General features: G+C 44.2%; 2 protein-coding genes across 7 annotated transcripts in view; one reads left to right on the forward strand and one right to left on the reverse strand.

The window, feature by feature from the left end:
* Positions 1 to 16,875, reverse strand: part of LOC115104234 (dedicator of cytokinesis protein 7-like) — a 41,463-nt gene that overhangs the window by 13,623 nt on the left and 10,965 nt on the right. For 2 of the 6 annotated variants that reach the window (XM_065006495.1, XM_065006491.1), the window contains exons 9-22: positions 12,978 to 13,058; positions 12,515 to 12,671; positions 10,768 to 10,898; positions 9,696 to 9,789; positions 9,346 to 9,508; positions 5,472 to 5,589; positions 4,390 to 4,460; positions 3,757 to 3,895; positions 3,437 to 3,538; positions 3,244 to 3,330; positions 2,838 to 3,069; positions 2,420 to 2,584; positions 2,021 to 2,196; positions 95 to 196 (exon numbers count right to left, since the gene is read on the reverse strand). In XM_065006495.1, the coding sequence (XP_064862567.1) occupies positions 95 to 196; positions 2,021 to 2,196; positions 2,420 to 2,584; positions 2,838 to 3,069; positions 3,244 to 3,330; positions 3,437 to 3,538; positions 3,757 to 3,895; positions 4,390 to 4,460; positions 5,472 to 5,589; positions 9,346 to 9,508; positions 9,696 to 9,789; positions 10,768 to 10,898; positions 12,515 to 12,671; positions 12,978 to 13,058 (1,818 nt within the window). Of the gene's footprint in view, positions 1 to 94; positions 197 to 2,020; positions 2,197 to 2,419; positions 2,585 to 2,837; positions 3,070 to 3,243; positions 3,331 to 3,436; positions 3,539 to 3,756; positions 3,896 to 4,389; positions 4,461 to 5,471; positions 5,590 to 9,345; positions 9,509 to 9,695; positions 9,790 to 10,767; positions 10,899 to 12,514; positions 12,672 to 12,971; positions 13,059 to 16,875 lie in introns of all 6 variants that reach the window. The other 4 variants (XM_065006492.1, XM_065006490.1, XM_065006494.1 and 1 more) reach the window with 3 other exon arrangements.
* Positions 7,076 to 9,039, forward strand: LOC115104232 (uncharacterized). The gene is made up of 5 exons (XM_029625541.2): positions 7,076 to 7,119; positions 7,267 to 7,591; positions 8,235 to 8,384; positions 8,494 to 8,604; positions 8,714 to 9,039. Exons 2-5 carry the CDS (start codon positions 7,286 to 7,288, stop codon positions 8,753 to 8,755), a joined length of 609 nt encoding a protein of 202 aa, XP_029481401.1. The 5' UTR covers positions 7,076 to 7,119; positions 7,267 to 7,285; the 3' UTR covers positions 8,756 to 9,039.

Here is a 16,875-nt window from a genome sequence, read left to right on the forward strand (position 1 = left end):
CTGCAACGTTATGAACAATTCTCGTTACTGAATGAACTGGCACCCATGGTGGAGGGATAGGTAGTTGAAGGTAGGGAAGGAGGGTTGTTGGCACCTGCTTGAGCTCACAGGTGAAGTTGGGGTTCCGGCGTAGCACAGCTCTGGAGCCCCCGGGGGCATAAGCAGAGTTTACCCAGGAGTGGGAGCGGTCTATCCCCTGAACATCATATCACATCAGCCACCACACCGACACACAGGCAGCCACAGGCCATGGGGGAGAGAGGGAGCGAAGGAAGGTTAGGGAGGGTGGGAAGGAGGGGTGGAGACTAGGGTCAAATGAGAAAGAGAGAGTGAGAGAGAGAGACGGGGGGGGGGTAGCAAGGGATAGAACACAGAAGGCCAGACAGACATAGGCACATCACATGATTGCATAATTGACAACAGCGGTGGAATCAACCAACCATTGGCACAGACAGACAGGAATCACAGGCATGCATATCAAGATATGACACTGGAGGGCCACTACAGGAGGACGAGGGGAGTCTGATTGTATGTTTATTCACAGGAAACACATCAGACAGACATTCCGCGTACATTTAAACAGCCAGAATGCCATTTAACCCCGATTTGAGTAAGTGTCTACTTTTAGACTGGAAGAGGCAGCAACACTATCATAAGCACACAGATAACATATTCAGGAGTTTGTCACGTAGTGCCTTTGCTTCCCCAACTAGAGAAGAAACGGAACAGGTTGTATTTACAGTGCCTAGACAGGACAGGTTGTATTTACAGTGCCTAGACAGGACAGGTTGTATTTACAGTGCCTAGACAGGACAGGTTGTATTTACAGTGCCTAGACAGGACAGGTTGTATTTAAAGTACCTAGACATGACAGAACAGGTTGTATTTACAGTGCCTAGACAGGACAGGTTGTATTTACAGTGCCTAGACAGGACAGGTTGTATTTACAGTGCCTAGACAGGACAGGTTGTATTTACAGTGCCTAGACAGGACAGGTTGTATTAAAAGTACCTAGACATGACAGAACAGGTTGTATTTACAGTGCCTAGACAGGACAGGTTGTATTTACAGTGCCTAGACAGGACAGGTTGTATTTACAGTGCCTAGACAGGACAGGTTGTATTAAAAGTACCTAGACATGACAGAACAGGTTGTATTTACAGTGCCTAGACAGGACAGGTTGTATTTACAGTGCCTAGACAGGACAGGTTGTATTTACAGTGCCTAGACAGGACAGGTTGTATTTACAGTGCCTAGACAGGACAGGTTGTATTTACAGTGCCTAGACATGACAGAACAGGTTGTATTTACAGTGCCTAGACAGGACAGGTTGTATTTACAGTGCCTAGACAGGACAGGTTGTATTTACAGTGCCTAGACAGGACAGGTTGTATTTAAAGTACCTAGACAGGACAGGCTGTATTTACAGTACCTAGACAGGACAGAACAGGTTGTATTTACAGTACCTAGACAGGACAGAACAGGTTGTATTTACAGTACCTAGACAGGACAGAACAGGCTGTATTTACAGTACCTAGACAGGACAGGCTGTATTTACAGTACATAGACAGGACAGAACAGGAGTACCTAGACAGGACAGAACAGGCTGTATTTACAGTACCTAGACAGGACAGAACAGGCTGTATTTACAGTACATAGACAGGACAGAACAGGCTGTATTTACAGTACCTAGACAGGACAGGTTGTATTTACAGTACCTAGACAGGACAGGTTGTATTTACAGTACCTAGACAGGACAGGCTGTATTTACAGTACCTAGACAGGACAGAACAGGCTGTATTTACAGTACCTAGACAGTCCAGACAAACACCCAAGACAGAGGACAGAACAGGTTGTATTTGTATTTACAGTACCTAGACAGGACAGAGGACAGAACAGGTTGTATTTACAGTACCTAGACAGGAAAAAGGCAATGTCTAACATAGCTGTATTACCGGAGAGGAGCCAATGCGAGAACTCAAATTAATACCATTTGATTTGTATTGGAGGTAGAACTGACCTTGCTGCCGATGATCCTCTGCACCTCCTCGTCAGGTGACGTGGGGGTGCTGGCCAGGTCAGGGTTGGAGTTACTGATGCTCTTGGAGCGGGCCAGGTGCAGGGTGCTGGGGCGGGCCGTTGCCCTGGACAACGTGGCGTACTGGATGGGCAGCTCGTAGGCCGGGGTGGCACCCCCTGGTCAGGGAGAAGAGGAGGGCACTGATACCAAAAGACACACTTATGCTCATTTTAGTACTTGAGTGAGAATTCTCCAACCACAAGGTTAAATTAATCACACCCAAGCACATCAGAGACATGGATAGATTAAAATACTCTTCCTTGAAAGCATTGGGACTACATCATTACAGCTGGTGTGGAGATATAGTGTATCTTCATTGTCTGCTGTTCCATTCCTCACCAGTAGGGGGCATGGCAGGCTCAGCAGTGGGCAGGTGGAAGCAGTAGTGGATGTAGGAGGCCAGAAGGTTGTTCCTGCCATGCTGGTCCTGGTTCCCCTCCAGGTTCTTATGGATCTGGTTGACCAGCAGGGACATGGCCTCGAACGCTGCACGGCCCAGGTTCACTGAGAGATGGGAATGGGGAAAAAGAGGCAGAGATCACACATGGGTTTGCACTTTTGGGACTGTTCCATTTATTACATTGTACAAGGCAAGCTCAATCGAGCGTAGACATAAAATATTTGAAAAATGTATCCTAGACCTGGGAGAAATATTTGACCAGGAGTGTTTCTGCGGGAGATGAGGATCTTGAAAGGGCGATGAGTGATGAGTCAATCTAAGATGGCCACCCTCTGTAAAGTCAGCCAAGCCACTCACCGATCTGTCCTGCGATGACGGGCGGGTGGACGATGAGCAGGATGAGTTTGGAGAGCAGCTGGTGGAGGAAGCGGACGCAGGTGTCGAGTAGCGCCCCCCGCAGGCCGGTCATGCTGGCCTTCAGCTCACCCTCCACGTTGGCCTCACTGATGATACAGTCCTTCAGACGGAACGGGAACGAGTACTCCTCCAGGACATAACACAGGGTGAAGAACTTATCCAGGTGGGGGTCCTAAGAGACAAAGTCACATGGGGGGGGGGGGGGGGGGGTAATTCATTTAATTTACAATCCCATTGACTAGAGTATTAGAGAAAGTGAGGTAAAGAGAGAGAGAGAGAGAGAGAGAGAGAGAGAGAGGAGAGAAGTGAGAGAGGGAGAGAGAGAGAGCGAGAGAAAGAGAGTTACCTGAGTGTGAACTGAGGAGGCAGCTGTCACCTCCACATTGAACACCTGCTTGTGATTATCCACCCACTTCATGCCTGGAAGCTGCACCTGCAATACACACACATTACCTACATCAAAACTCAGCCACACACAAACTAAGCATACAAACTCGTGAGTTGATGAGAACTGAGCATGCATGTGCTCGCACACTTACGTCAGGGGTGAGGACGGAGTAGCTGGGTGGTGGTTTCTCCACAGAGACGGGCAGACTGAAGGAACCGGTCCGTAGGCGGCCATGTTGCATCAGAGGAATCCACTGTGGACAGACAATTTAATGCACCATGTTACATCACACATAAATAAAAGACACAGCACAGCCAATCACTGATTTCACTTCTAGTGTTTCAAAGGCCTAAATATTAGTAGCTTGTAACTGAGGTATGTAATGGGTAGGGAGGCACCCTAACTTGGGTCCATAGGTTTCCCTGGTCAGGTAAGTGGAAAAACCTCTGGGTCCCAGTGAAGCGTACTCACGGTGTATCCCACAGGGGTCTCCAGGGGCGTGTTCTGTTTGGGCTGACAGCTGATGTGGTAGAAGGTGAACAGGAGGTGGTGGTTGTCCGTCAGGTTGGCTGGAATCTTCATCTTCACCTCCTCATAGAACTCTGGAGACCTGAGGGGAGAGAGAGTGATAGGTGAGAGAGGGAAGGGGAGGAGGAGGGAAGGGGAGGAGGAAAGAGACAGAAAGAGAGGAAGAGTGTGGAAGAGAGTGATAGGTGAGAGGGAAGGGGAGGAGGAGGGAAGGGGAGGAGGAAAGAGACAGAATGAGAGAATGAGTGTGGAAGAGAGAGTGATAGGTGAGAGAGGGAAGGGGAGGAGGAGAGAGAATGAGAGGATGAGTGTGGAAGAGAGAGTGATAGGTGAGAGAGGGAAGGGGAGGAGGAGGGAAGGGGAGGAGGAGAGACAGAATGAGAGGATGAGTGTGGAAGAGAGTGATAGGTGAGAGAGGGAAGGGGAGGAGGAGGGAAGGGGAGGAGGAAAGAGGCAGAATGAGAGGATGAGTGTGGAAGAGAGAGTGATAGGTGAGAGAGGGAAGGGGGGGAGGAGGAGAGAAAGAATGAGAGGATGAGTGTAACAGGAAAGGTGTGGAAGGGAACAGGCTCTTACTTGTCATGGTAGATGACGGGTGAATAAGCCTCCGTGAAGAACTCAGCACAGCTGGATTTCCCAAAGATCACCTATTATGATGAGAGGAGACGGTGTTTATTGGATCTATGCCCTTGCACAAAACACCCCCCCGCACCACCTTTGCCCTCAGAGCATTCTTGATACACAAGGGAAACTGTTGAGCGTGAAAAACCCAGCAGCGTTGCAGTTCTTGACACACTCAAACCGGCGCCTGGCACCTGCTACTATACTCTGTTCAAAGGCACTTACATTGTTTGTCTTGTCCATTCACCCTCTGAATGGCACAATCCATGTCTCAACTGTCTATAAACCTAAAAATCCATATTCAACCTGTCTGCTCCCCTCCAGCTACACTGTGGATTTAACAATTGACATCAATAAGGGATCAAAGCTTTCACCTGGTCAGTCTGTCATGGCCTAATGTTTAGTAACTCTGTATGTCCATAAAGGAATTGACCAGAATCCTTCTCAGAACTGCTATGTAAATAACATGTCACACTAAATTAAATGGAAGCTTCCTTAGCATTACAGTTGGAAGTCTTCCCGATGAAGTCATTGATAATTAGCTGGTTTCTAAACATCATTAATTGAATATTCGTTTTTTTGTTTGACATTTTATGGACTGGGAATATGTCCAATAGTTGTTTAGAAGTCTCCACAGGGCTCCTTCAATGGATTAGGACATTGTTGCCAGGGTCCCAGATTAGATTAGGGTGTGTCCTAAAGGCTCCAATCGGATTAAGAATCCACTGCACTGAACAACACCACAGCTTTTAGACAGGAAGTTAATTCTGCAGTAAAACCCTCCTTCAGTTTGTTATAACCATCAAAAAGGTTGGCTGTTTCCAAAAAACAGGAACTAGGATTACCTACCCCCAACTCAGTTAAACACACTAGACATTCTTGTAGAGTGACCTACTCTTGTGGGGCACATCATATTTCACAGCATCAGGCTTTTCTTTGTGAGGGGGACACCATTGTTCTGAGAGCACTGTGTTACAAATCTGTAGAGGTTTCCTGTTTTGTGATTGGCCTGCTTCACCAGTCCACCAATCACTCACCGGCATGGCCAGACTGGGATCCTCTCCTGCCATGAACTGCACCTTGACAGCAATGTTCCTGACTGAGCCCTGCCGACTGCTGAAGTTCAGGCTCTGGGGGTAGATATAGAGCAGGTTCCTGGAAGTGGAGAGGAGGAGGACAAGATGAGGGAGAAGAAAGAAATGTCCGTGAATTTGAATTCCATTATACAACCCGGAAGGCATAGAGGGGTCATTACACTAGTTTCAGCTCAGCTAGCCTACACGCTGCGGCTGCCTGCCAACATATCCTCCCTCCTAACTAACGCATGGACCACAGGGAACATGTATGGTCAAATCAATTCTATCTGGCACGTGACTACAAAAACAGAATATCTAGCCTAAATTAAAGGGTGGTATTAGGTCATTGCTGATTTACTGCAGATGTATAACAAATCAAAAAAGAAATCTTAACAATTAGGCCTATAAAGTGAGAAGGATTGGGAGAGAGAAACCATGTGTTTCGAGGAAGCATGTGTGACCGAGCAGGGTGTGAGTGACCTTCAACTCCTGTCCAAGTCAAACATGTGAGAGAAATTCAGAGCATACCAGTATATTCCAATCCAGAATGTCATTTACTTAGCAAGAACATTGCTCATTTATCTAGTATCCACACACTCACAAACAACACAGAGCAGTGTGACATATCGTCATGGTCTGATTGGTCAGCCCAATATAATACTGTGCCCGGTTGCATAAAACATCTTAAGTGTTTCTCTTAAGGATTTACCTTAAGGAATAATGTTCCCGTACCTAAGATAATTGTTGAACGGTGTTGCAGAGCCCCTCAAACATTTCCCATAGGTAAGGGCATACTTAAGGGTACTTAAGGATAGTTTGAAGGCATGTATGGCAGAAAAATGACCTGGTTACCATGGAGATGACCAGATTACTGACTGAAGGTCTTGTCAAAGGGCATTTATTTTGGGGAGATTGCAAAATGAAAAACTTATACATTCAAGACGGGAGAAACAAATTGATTCAGAAGATAACAAAACAAGTTTATTTTCTTTACTTTTTCCTCAACTTGTTTCTATTCATTTCTAAAACGTCAAGCTAACTTACAGAGTAGGTAGCTAACTAGCCAGATGGCTTTGTAGCCATTGATTGTGCACCTTCCATTGTTTAGCTAAGTAACTAGCTAGCTGGTTGATGTTTTCCTTTTGCAACCAGGGCAGAGGAAAACATTCACCTTCACAAATTCTGTTGACATTGAGATCCATACGGAACGAAGCACTTAAGGGACCTCGTAATCTTTTCACTTCATTTAAGAGAGAAATTCACCTTAAAATGTTTTGTGCATCTAACTTAAAGTTAAATTTGAGATGTTTTATACAACCAGGCCCTGGTCCATATCTACCAGGACAAACAGAGACTCAGTTGATGTTAATGTAGGTTATGTGTATTTGACACCTGGAGGCCTGACAGAGTTACTCCAGAGGTTGGGATGAATGCCAAGGTCAGCCTGACTAAGGCCACAGAGCTGATCTCTGATTGGACCACGACTGAGCTAATGTTTCACAGTCATTTTGAACACCCAATATAAAAGAGTCGTATCATTACTGATATCCGATGTGAGATGAAAAAGATACTACAGACCTGAGGCACTTAGACATACAGCTAAGAAAAGGTACCTTTTTAACGACAACTGAGGATCAACAACACCCTTAATAAAGCTTTAAGGCAAACAGGCATAGGAAGGGGCACTGGGCGATTCTCACAAGATTTCGAGTCGATAGTCTCTCTGAAGAGACAAATAAATAATCTCTCTTTATAGCCTCTGTCCTCAGGTCAGGATGAGGGCCACACTACTCTGCCTGCTGTGTATGGCCATGTGTTTAACAGGGATCCCAGCCAGCCCCGTCCGGAAGGCCCAGAAGAACAACCAGGCTGCCCCCATTGATGACATGAACGTGCTGATGTACGGCGTGCTGCAGTTCAGCGAGACCCTGCACCACGTCTACGAGAGCACCGATGCCAAGTTCGCTCGGATCGAGAGGTCGCTGAGGAGACATGAGGAGAGGCTGGAGAGGCTGGGCCAGGAGGCAGGCCAGGCCGCAGAGAAGGACAGACAGATGAGACAGGTGCTAGGACAGATACAGGTGAGGAAACATACTCGTCCTGCTCTGACGAAGGTCTACTGTGAACGGAAACCTGCCAATTAAATTACTGAAATGTGCATAGCTCTAAGTGGGCAGAGGCTTTTTATTCAGTAGAATTTCAATCTTGCACCTTAGCTACTCTGTCAGGTGTACTTTAGATTTATCTATTTACTGGAGTAAAACACACCCAGTCAGACACCTCAAACTAACTCTGACAGTGTCATCAATTGGTAGAGGGTTAAGCACTTAAAATTATGATCAATTTGTGGATTTCACTCCAGAGCGACAGGGCAGACAGAGATAACCCTACTTTGCCAACAATCTGAAATCCCAGTCAGTCAGATAAGCTCTATTCCTCTGGGCTCCAACAGGGAGAGAGAACAGCTGAACAGACACCATTGGCTATTTGGCTGAATGGGCCAATAACTGCCATGAACCTGAGCACTCGATTATCTGGCTAGCTATTCAACATAAACACAGAGCCATGTACATGTTCGTTTTGTTTACTCAATATAGATCTTAATGTTCTGAGAACAGAGAATGGCATTGGCCAGCCAGTGTATGTTGAGGCCAAGGCAGTTTGAGCAGCTGGTCTGAGATCAGTGGGAGGGAGAGGATTTAAAGCCAGATGCTCTTTTCCAAGGGCCAGATGGCTGGGCTGCAGTCAGAGGCTGAGGAGGCCGAGGGCAAGGTGGCCCGGGTGGAGCAGGAGGAGGGGGATCTTAGGACCAAGGTGATCAACCTAGAGACATACCTTCAGAACTACCCCCCCAACAGCATACAGGAATTAAAGGTAAAGTACACTTCTCAATCACACACAGATTACGCCAAACAATCCAATGCCAACACACTCAATCTGTTCTATTCCATTCATAAATTCAGATGTGCGTGTGTGTTTTCAGGATAGAGCGTTAAAACACTCCAGAGTTCTGGAGGGCCTGCTAACATGGACAAAGTTCCAAAAACAGAGCATTGAGAGTCACAACCAACAGTTGACCAAGCTACAGAAACTGGTGTGTATAATAGCTGAACATAGTTTGAAAAATGCTAAATAGAATCTGCCCATGATTGATGTAGTGATGGACGCCGTGTTTGACGAAGTTTGCTTTGTTTTTATTTCAGAGTGAAGCCAGGAGACAGCCAGTCCTTAGTCACAACACCTGATGGTTCCACTGAATCTCAACACCCGCTACTGTAGCTAATACACTCCATGACTTTACCCGTCTACTCATTCAACCATAATTCACACAGAACAAACATTCCCACCCAATAAACTGAACTACAATAACATTATATATTTATACCACTGTATTATATTTCAGAATACAATTAATTGTGTTCAACACAAGCCCTTTTTTTATTGTACATGTTCTTTATTTTAATTCTAATTCATTCTTACTGCTGTCATATTGTATATTTTGTGTGCAAATAAAAATCTGCAAATATCATTTCTGATCTGTGGTGTTTATGCAGCACATGACATGTCAAATCTATGTATGATCTATGACAGTGTATGAGAGTCTACTGTAGGTGTGTAGATTGACCTGTAGGTGGTGTGAGGGGTGTAGACTGACCTGTAGGTGGTGTGAGGTGTGTAGACTGACCTGTAGGTGGTGTGAGGGGCGTAGACTGACCTGTAGGTGGTGTGAGGGGCGTAGACTGACCTGTAGGTGGTGTGAGGGGCGTAGACTGACCTGTAGGTGGTGTGAGGGGTGTAGACTGACCTGTAGGTGATATAAGCAGTGTAGACTGACCTGTAGGTGGTGTGAGGGGTGTAGACATAGCGGGCAGGGAACTCCAGCACCTCCTTGGTGGGGCGCACCCTCGGGTCAGGGTAGGGCTTGACATGGAGCAGCTCAGGAGACAGGCAGTAGTGAGGAGAGTCTGGGGCTGGAGAGATGTCTATCTTCAACTGGGCTAGGGACAGAAGGAGCAGGAAGAGAGAAAAACAAGGTTACACCTGTGAACATCAAATATATTCTCTATTCCTATAGGAATTTTGTGCAGGTAATTACATATAAACATTTGTGTGTGTGTGCTGTGCATGTCAGCCAGAAACTTGTAGAGGTTTTCATCAATTAGCCTGTCCCCCTCCTATAGGTACCTGTGACAGGTCTCAGTCTGCGTAGGACAGAGGATGGTCTGCGCATGTCTGCCAGAAACTTGTAGAGGTCTTCATCACTCAGCCTGTCCCCCTCCTACAGATACAGAGATCATAGTATATCGGCACACAGACACATCTGAGACAGGTTAAAGTGACTATAACAAGTATTCATATCCAATGGATTTCACATTTTATTGTTATAAATTGGGATTCAAATAGAGAAAATACTCTGCAATGTCAAAGTAGAAGATAATTTATATTTGTATACGATTTTATGAAAAACATTTCTTGATTAAATCAGTATTCACCCTGAGTCAACACATGTCAGAAACACCTTTGGCAGCAATTACAGCTGTGCGTCTTTTTGAGTAAGTCTAAGAGCTTTGCACATCTTGGTTGTGAAATATTTGCCCATTATTCTTTTCCAATTTCTTCAAGCTAATTGCTAGACAGCACTTTCTTCAAGTCTTGCATTACATTTTCTAGGAGATTTAAAGGGATATTACAAGATTTTGGCAAGCAAGCCATTAAACTCTGTTTTAAAATCACAATTGGCCTCATGGTGAAAACCCTGAGTGGTTTCCTTCCTCTCCAGCAACTCAGTTAGGAAGGATGCCTGTATCTTTGTCGTGACAGTGTTTTGATACACCATCCAAAGTGTAACTAACAACTGAATATTCCTCTTTGTGGTTGAATCTGTGCTTGAAATTCACTACGTGACTAAGGGACCTTACAGATAAAAGTATGTGTGGGGTACGGAGATGAGGTTGTCATTCAGAAATCATGTTAACCCCTATTATTGCACACAGAGTGAGTCCATACCACTTATTATATGATCTGTTAAGCACATTTTTACTCCTGAAATGATTTAGGCTTGCCATAACAAAGGGGGTGAATACTTAGATAACCAAGTCATTTCAATTACTTGTCAACATTTATAACATTTCAATACCAATTTGTAACGCAACAAAATTTAAAAAAAAATCCTGGTGGGATGAATACTTATCATAGGCACTGTACACCTGGGTAGCACACACACACACACACACACACACACAACATTCTGACTGACCTGTTTGAAGAAGTTGGTGACTGTGAGAGTGGCTGGACGGAAGGTGGCAAAGTTACACATGTCCTCTCCTACACTCATCCGCTCAAACCCTTTCTTCTTTCTCTCGTTCCATGTTCCATGGCCTTTCCGCTCTGACAAAAAGACAAGTCATCCGTTTCGAGATTAAATAACAATTATTACATACTTATTATGAAATTGTGACACTTTTGTTATATCCACTATTCAACAAGAAGTGTCTGAGTGTGACTGATGTAAGGAATTCCAACATGTATTTCCAAGTGTATATTAAGAGAGAACCTGTCAGTCCCTCCAAGATTCTACGATCGCATAATTCGATGCAAAATCAACCAATCAGCGCATATTATGCGAGAGCTCGCAATTTTGACCAATTCCCGCACTGTTAGTGCATAAAAAGGGTCCAATCAAAAGAGGTTTCTTAATTTTTAACCAATTACTGCACAGTTACCGTGGAAAATGGCCCAATCCAACCACACGTCAACAAAGTTTTCCCCCCCTGGCCTGTCAGCGTATTCACGTGCAAAGATGATGGGTGATTGTTGATGGCTGACAGGCAGTAAGTACAATGTACAGAAAACAAATCTCATTTGCCAACAAAAATAACAGCTAACGACCATACGAAACAATTCCCAAACGTTTCTGGAAACTAGAGAAAGTCGACAATCAACAGTCACTTAGAATCAGCAAAGCATATGAGAATGTCAGAACAGTTCCCACAGTAGCGGCAGGGAAGACTGTGGCAAGCACTGAAAGAATCAAGGTGAGTGGCGTTTTACTACGCTAACCTTGGCTTTAGTAGGGTGGTCGGCACTCTGCTCTCCCCAGTCTAACCTTGGCTTTAGTAGGGTGGTCGGCACTCTGCTCTCCCCAGTCTAACCTTGGCTTTAGTAGGGTGGTCGGCACTCTGCTCTCCCCAGTCTAACCTTGGCTTTAGTAGGGTGGTCGGCACTCTGCTCTCCCCAGTCTAACCTTGGCTTTAGTAGGGTGGTCGGCACTCTGCTCTCCCCAGTCTGTCTATAGAGAGCGCTGCTCAAAGCACTGAGTGCAATTTGTCAGCTTTGCCGTTTTAAACTCTCTGCAAAACTTAATAGGGATTTACGAAAGCACCATCTTTCTGGATTAAAAAAAATGGAATAATAATCAACCACAACTCTTATTTTTACGTGTTCTGTTCTTTATCTCCCTTACGACCATTTTAGGAGAAAAAAAATCACAAGCTCAAGAATTTTGAAGACAAGTTAATAGCAAGAAATTACAGTCCTCAAATTGAAAGTGATCGATCAGCTCTGAATCTTTTTTTTTTTTTTAAGTGAGAGGGAGAGAATGAGTAGGAATGGGAGGTGCGTCTCGTATTGATAGCAAGCCCCAAGCCTGATGGAGAGGAGAGGTGTGTGTGAGTGGATTATGACAGAGCTGTTTGTTCAGGAAAATCAACAGAATTGAGCACTTTAGATGTTTAAATTGTTTGTCTTATGTATTCTACTTAAAATCGTCCTAAAACTGAGCACATATGACTTATTGCTTTATATGAAATGAACGTGAAAAGAAAACACCTAAAAATGTATCGCAGAATTTCAGAAAAGCTGCCACAAAATCAAGCATCCCCCCCCCCGCAGAAATCACAAAAGAATGTCACAAAATCCTGGAGGGACTGATCTGTGTATGTGCTTGACATCCTAACTGTGATTAAACCAGGGGGCGTTTGGTAGAGGTCAGAGGTCATAACTACCAGAGTCAGAGTCTGGGTCGGAGCGCTCCAGCCCCCCCACACTGCTGACGATGTTGACCAGGTGGATGGCCGTCCAGGCGAAGGGCATCCTGTACCTCCCCAGCCTGCTACACGACGTCTCCGCCTGCTGACGCAGCTTCTCCAGCTTCTCCTTGTGCTAAACAGAGAGAGACTGACTGACTGGTGGGGACTGTAAGACTGGATGGGAGCTTGCTCTATCAAGGGCCTTGAGAAAAGGCCTTTGCTATGTGATACTGTAATATTTATATAATGTTTCAGTGTTTGTTGGACATTGAGCTTCAGAATAGGGAATTGCAAATATTGCAGTTGTCTGACTAGACAGAATTGAGAAATGCTGATGGCTACCCAGCTGGACAGAGTCCCATGTGCATGACCCCATGCACGCATGTACACATGCAAAGAAAAGACCAATAGAAGATAGATACTATGAACTTACTGTTACCTTTGATGAGTCCGACTCTTTCATGACCATGTAGGGTTCACAGGATTCCCCTATGTCTCCCTGCTGAAGGACTTTCTCCAGCTGAAACACACACACACACACACACACACACACACACACACACACACACACACACACACACACACACGTGTGTAACGGTGAACATTGCTGACCTGACCATTATTTGCAAATGGTGCACACACACACATTTCTAAAGCAATATATGAACTGCAAATATTGGATGCATCTTCAGAATAACTAATGTCACATTCACTAGTTAAAAGACAAATAGGTCGTTGCACTTCACTGTCACCTATGTGGCAAAGCTTACAGAACTTTATCTAAAGTAAACAAGTGATATAATGCAGCCATGATAAGGTATTGCAAAGCCACTTGGCATGAATCATTCTGGTGGCTGAAGGATATTCCACTGATTTGTCTGGGATGGTCTGCTCAAATACAGTTTACACAGCAAATTGGCCAGTGTTACCGTGTATTGATTTTTCTGTGTCACATAAGAGCCCCAGTGTTGGTGTTAATACCCAGTGTTCTAATACTGGTAGATATTTGGAATTGTTTGTGTCAATTGATTGATTAATTACTCTTATGCTACACTAATCTAATCTGTTAGATTTATTGCGCCCGTTACTGAAATGATTGTTCCAGTTTAGATGGTTTAGGTCGTCTCACATCTGGGTGCTCCTGAACATGGCAGTCATTCTGAATGCATGTTGTGGGTGAAAACATTTCAAAATGTTGGATATCTCCACTGGATTCTAGCTGGATTCCAATGGAAATTACACCACTTTGCAAGCCAGCATAATTTGACTTGTAAATAAAAGTTTTACATCTTCCTAAATCTGAGGGTGGTTTTAACCTTCCAGACTTGGGAATTGTATCAACTCACCACACAAGTCTTCTACTTGCGACAGAGTTAAATGCACTAAAGAGGAACAATGGGTACATATTTAAGATGCGCATGCTCATCCCCTGAATCTTTCATGTGTCAATTTCCAAAAGGATAAAGCTGAGAACATTAAAGCAGCAATACGTAGATTTTTTGGGCAACCCGACCTAATTCACATAGATGTGTCATTCTCATTGAAAGCAAGTCTAAGAAGCAGTAGATCTGTTCTATGTGCACTATTTCTATGCTGACTGTTCTTAAGTTTTGTTTTTGCTCTTTTTACTTCGGTTTTGTACAATAGCTTCAAACAGCTGAAAATACAATATTTTTGGTTGTAGAAAATATATTTCCAAATCAAATCAAATCAAATTTTATTTGTCACATACACATGGTTAGCAGATGTTAATGCGAGTGTAGCGAAATGCTTGTGCTTCTAGTTCCGACAATGCAGTGATAACCAACAAGTAATCTAACTAACAATTCTAAAACTACTGTCTTATACACAGTGTTAGGGGATAAAGAATATGTACATAAGGATATATGAGTGAGTGATGGTACAGAGCAGCATACAGTAGATGGTATCGAGTACAGTATATACATATGAGATGAGTATGTAGACAAAGTAAACAAAGTGGCATAGTTAAAGTGGCTAGTGATACATGTATTACATAAGGATGCAGTCGATGATGTAGAGTACAGTATATACGTATGCATATGAGATGAATAATGTAGGGTAAGTAACATTATATAAGGTAGCATTGTTTAAAGTGGCTAGTGATATATTTACATCATTTCCCATCAATTCCCATTATTAAAGTGGCTGGAGTTGGGTCAGTGTCAATGACAGTGTGTTGGCAGCAGCCACTCAATGGTGGCTGTTTAACAGTCTGATAGCCTTGAGATAGAAGCTGTTTTTCAGTCTCTCAGTCCCAGCTTTGATGCACCTGTACTGACCTCGCCTTCTGGATGATAGCGGGGTGAACAGGCAGTGGTTCGGTGGTTGATGTCCTTGATGATCTTTATGGCCTTCCTGTAACATCGGGTGGTGTAGGTGTCCTGGAGGGCAGGTAGTTTGCCCCGGTGATGCGTTGTGCAGACCTCACTACCCTCTGGAGAGCCTTACGGTTGAGGGGCGGAGCAGTTGCCGTACCAGGCGGTGATACAGCCCGCCAGGATGCTCTCGATTGTGCATCTGTAGAAGTTCGTGAGTGCTTTTGGTGACAAGCCGAATTTCTTCAGCCTCCTGAGGTTGAAGAGGCGCTGCTGCGCCTTCTTCACGACGCTGTCAGTGTGAGTGGACCAATTCAGTTTGTCTGTGATGTGTATGCCGAGGAACTTAAAACTTGCTACCCTCTCCACTACTGTTCCATCGATGTGGATAGGGGGTGTTCCCTCTGCTGTTTCCTGAAGTCCACAATCATCTCCTTAGTTTTGTTGACGTTGAGTGTGAGGTTATTTTCCTGACACCACACTCCGAGGGCCCTCACCTCCTCCCTGTAGGCCGTCTCGTCGTTGTTGGTAATCAAGCCTACCACTGTTGTGTCGTCCGCAAACTTGATGATTGAGTTGGAGGCGTGCGTGGCCACGCAGTCGTGGGTGAACAGGGAGTACAGGAGAGGGCTCAGAACGCACCCTTGTTGAGGATCAGCGGGGAGGAGATGTTTTGCCTACCCTCACCACCTGGGGGCGGCCCGTCAGGAAGTCCAGTACCCAGTTGCACAGGGCGGGGTCGAGACCCAGGGTCTCGAGCTTGATGACGAGCTTGGAGGGTACTATGGTGTTGAATGCCGAGCTGTAGTCGATGAACAGCATTCTCACATAGGTATTCCTCTTGTCCAGGTGGGTTAGGGCAGTGTGCAGTGTGGTTGAGATTGCATCGTCTGTGGACCTATTTGGGCGGTAAGCAAATTGGAGTGGGTCTAGGGTGTCAGGTAGGGTGGAGGTGATATGGTCCTTGACTAGTCTCTCAAAGCATTTCACAGCGGTTTAAGATGGTACAATGATTCTCTACACTATACTTGTTTGTTTTACCACAAACTGAAATTAAGTGAATTTTAGAATTTTTGCAACCAGGAAACAACTTTATAGTTAAAAACACTATAACAATATAGAAGAAAATGAAATCTATTCTACAAGAACTAATATCACTCTTTAAAAACACAATCCTATGGAACAATACTTGGAAAGCTTTTCAAAATTCACTGATAAATTGGTCCACATAGAAAACTGAAACCATAAATGACTTGGTAATAGGAAATAAATGTATTTCCATTATAGAATTAAAAAGCAATTTTGGTCTGACCAGTGTAGATATTTTCAAATACATGCAACTTAAAAGTTTATTATCACAAAGTCTCGATTTGAAATCATTTGGACATCAGAGCAATCTTTAGAGAATCCAATTTGAGTCAGAAACTGATATTAATATGATAGGTAAGATATACAAAACCTTGCAGAGAGCCTATCTAAAAATAACTGATATTGGCACAAGATGGAGGGAATTTTGGAACATAACTAAATTACAGTTCATGAAAATGTACGCTTAATCCAGTATAAACTAATGTATAGAATTTACTATACAAGAGACAAAATGCACAAATTCTACAGTACAACGGCAGAGTCATTTCTTAATTATACAACGGGTGGGCCTAATCCTGAATGCTGATTGGTTAAAACTGCTGTCATAGATTTAGTCAGTGGCGTCAAAATACCTTTATGCTCTGTTCCATGTGACTGTGCAATCCACTGTCTCATCAGCCCAGGCAGGAAAGTTATACACTTGATCTCCACTATAAAAAGCATCTAGACATTATCTCACATTTCTTTTAGACTAACATTTAGTTTTCAACAGAGGAGATTTGTATAAACCTGCTGCCTGTCTCTCCGACATTTGCAAAATTTTTTGAATATTTAAAATTAGATCTCCTGCTGTCCCATAATAATGAATGAGTCGAGACGAGACAGACAGGCAGTGTTTCTATGCGAGTCGAA

Source organism: Oncorhynchus nerka, linkage group LG21, assembly GCF_034236695.1.
Source record: "Oncorhynchus nerka isolate Pitt River linkage group LG21, Oner_Uvic_2.0, whole genome shotgun sequence".
Lineage (NCBI taxonomy): Eukaryota > Metazoa > Chordata > Actinopteri > Salmoniformes > Salmonidae > Oncorhynchus > Oncorhynchus nerka.

Excerpts from the sequence above, each read along its gene's own strand:
- LOC115104232 (XM_029625541.2), top strand. The coding sequence starts at position 7,286 with ATGAGGGCCACACTACTCTGCCTGCTGTGTATGGCCATGTGTTTAACA. Across the intron at positions 8,385-8,493 it reads ACAGCATACAGGAATTAAAG|GATAGAGCGTTAAAACACTC; the intron begins GTAAAGTACACT and ends GTGTGTTTTCAG. Across the intron at positions 8,605-8,713 it reads TGACCAAGCTACAGAAACTG|AGTGAAGCCAGGAGACAGCC; the intron begins GTGTGTATAATA and ends TTTTTATTTCAG.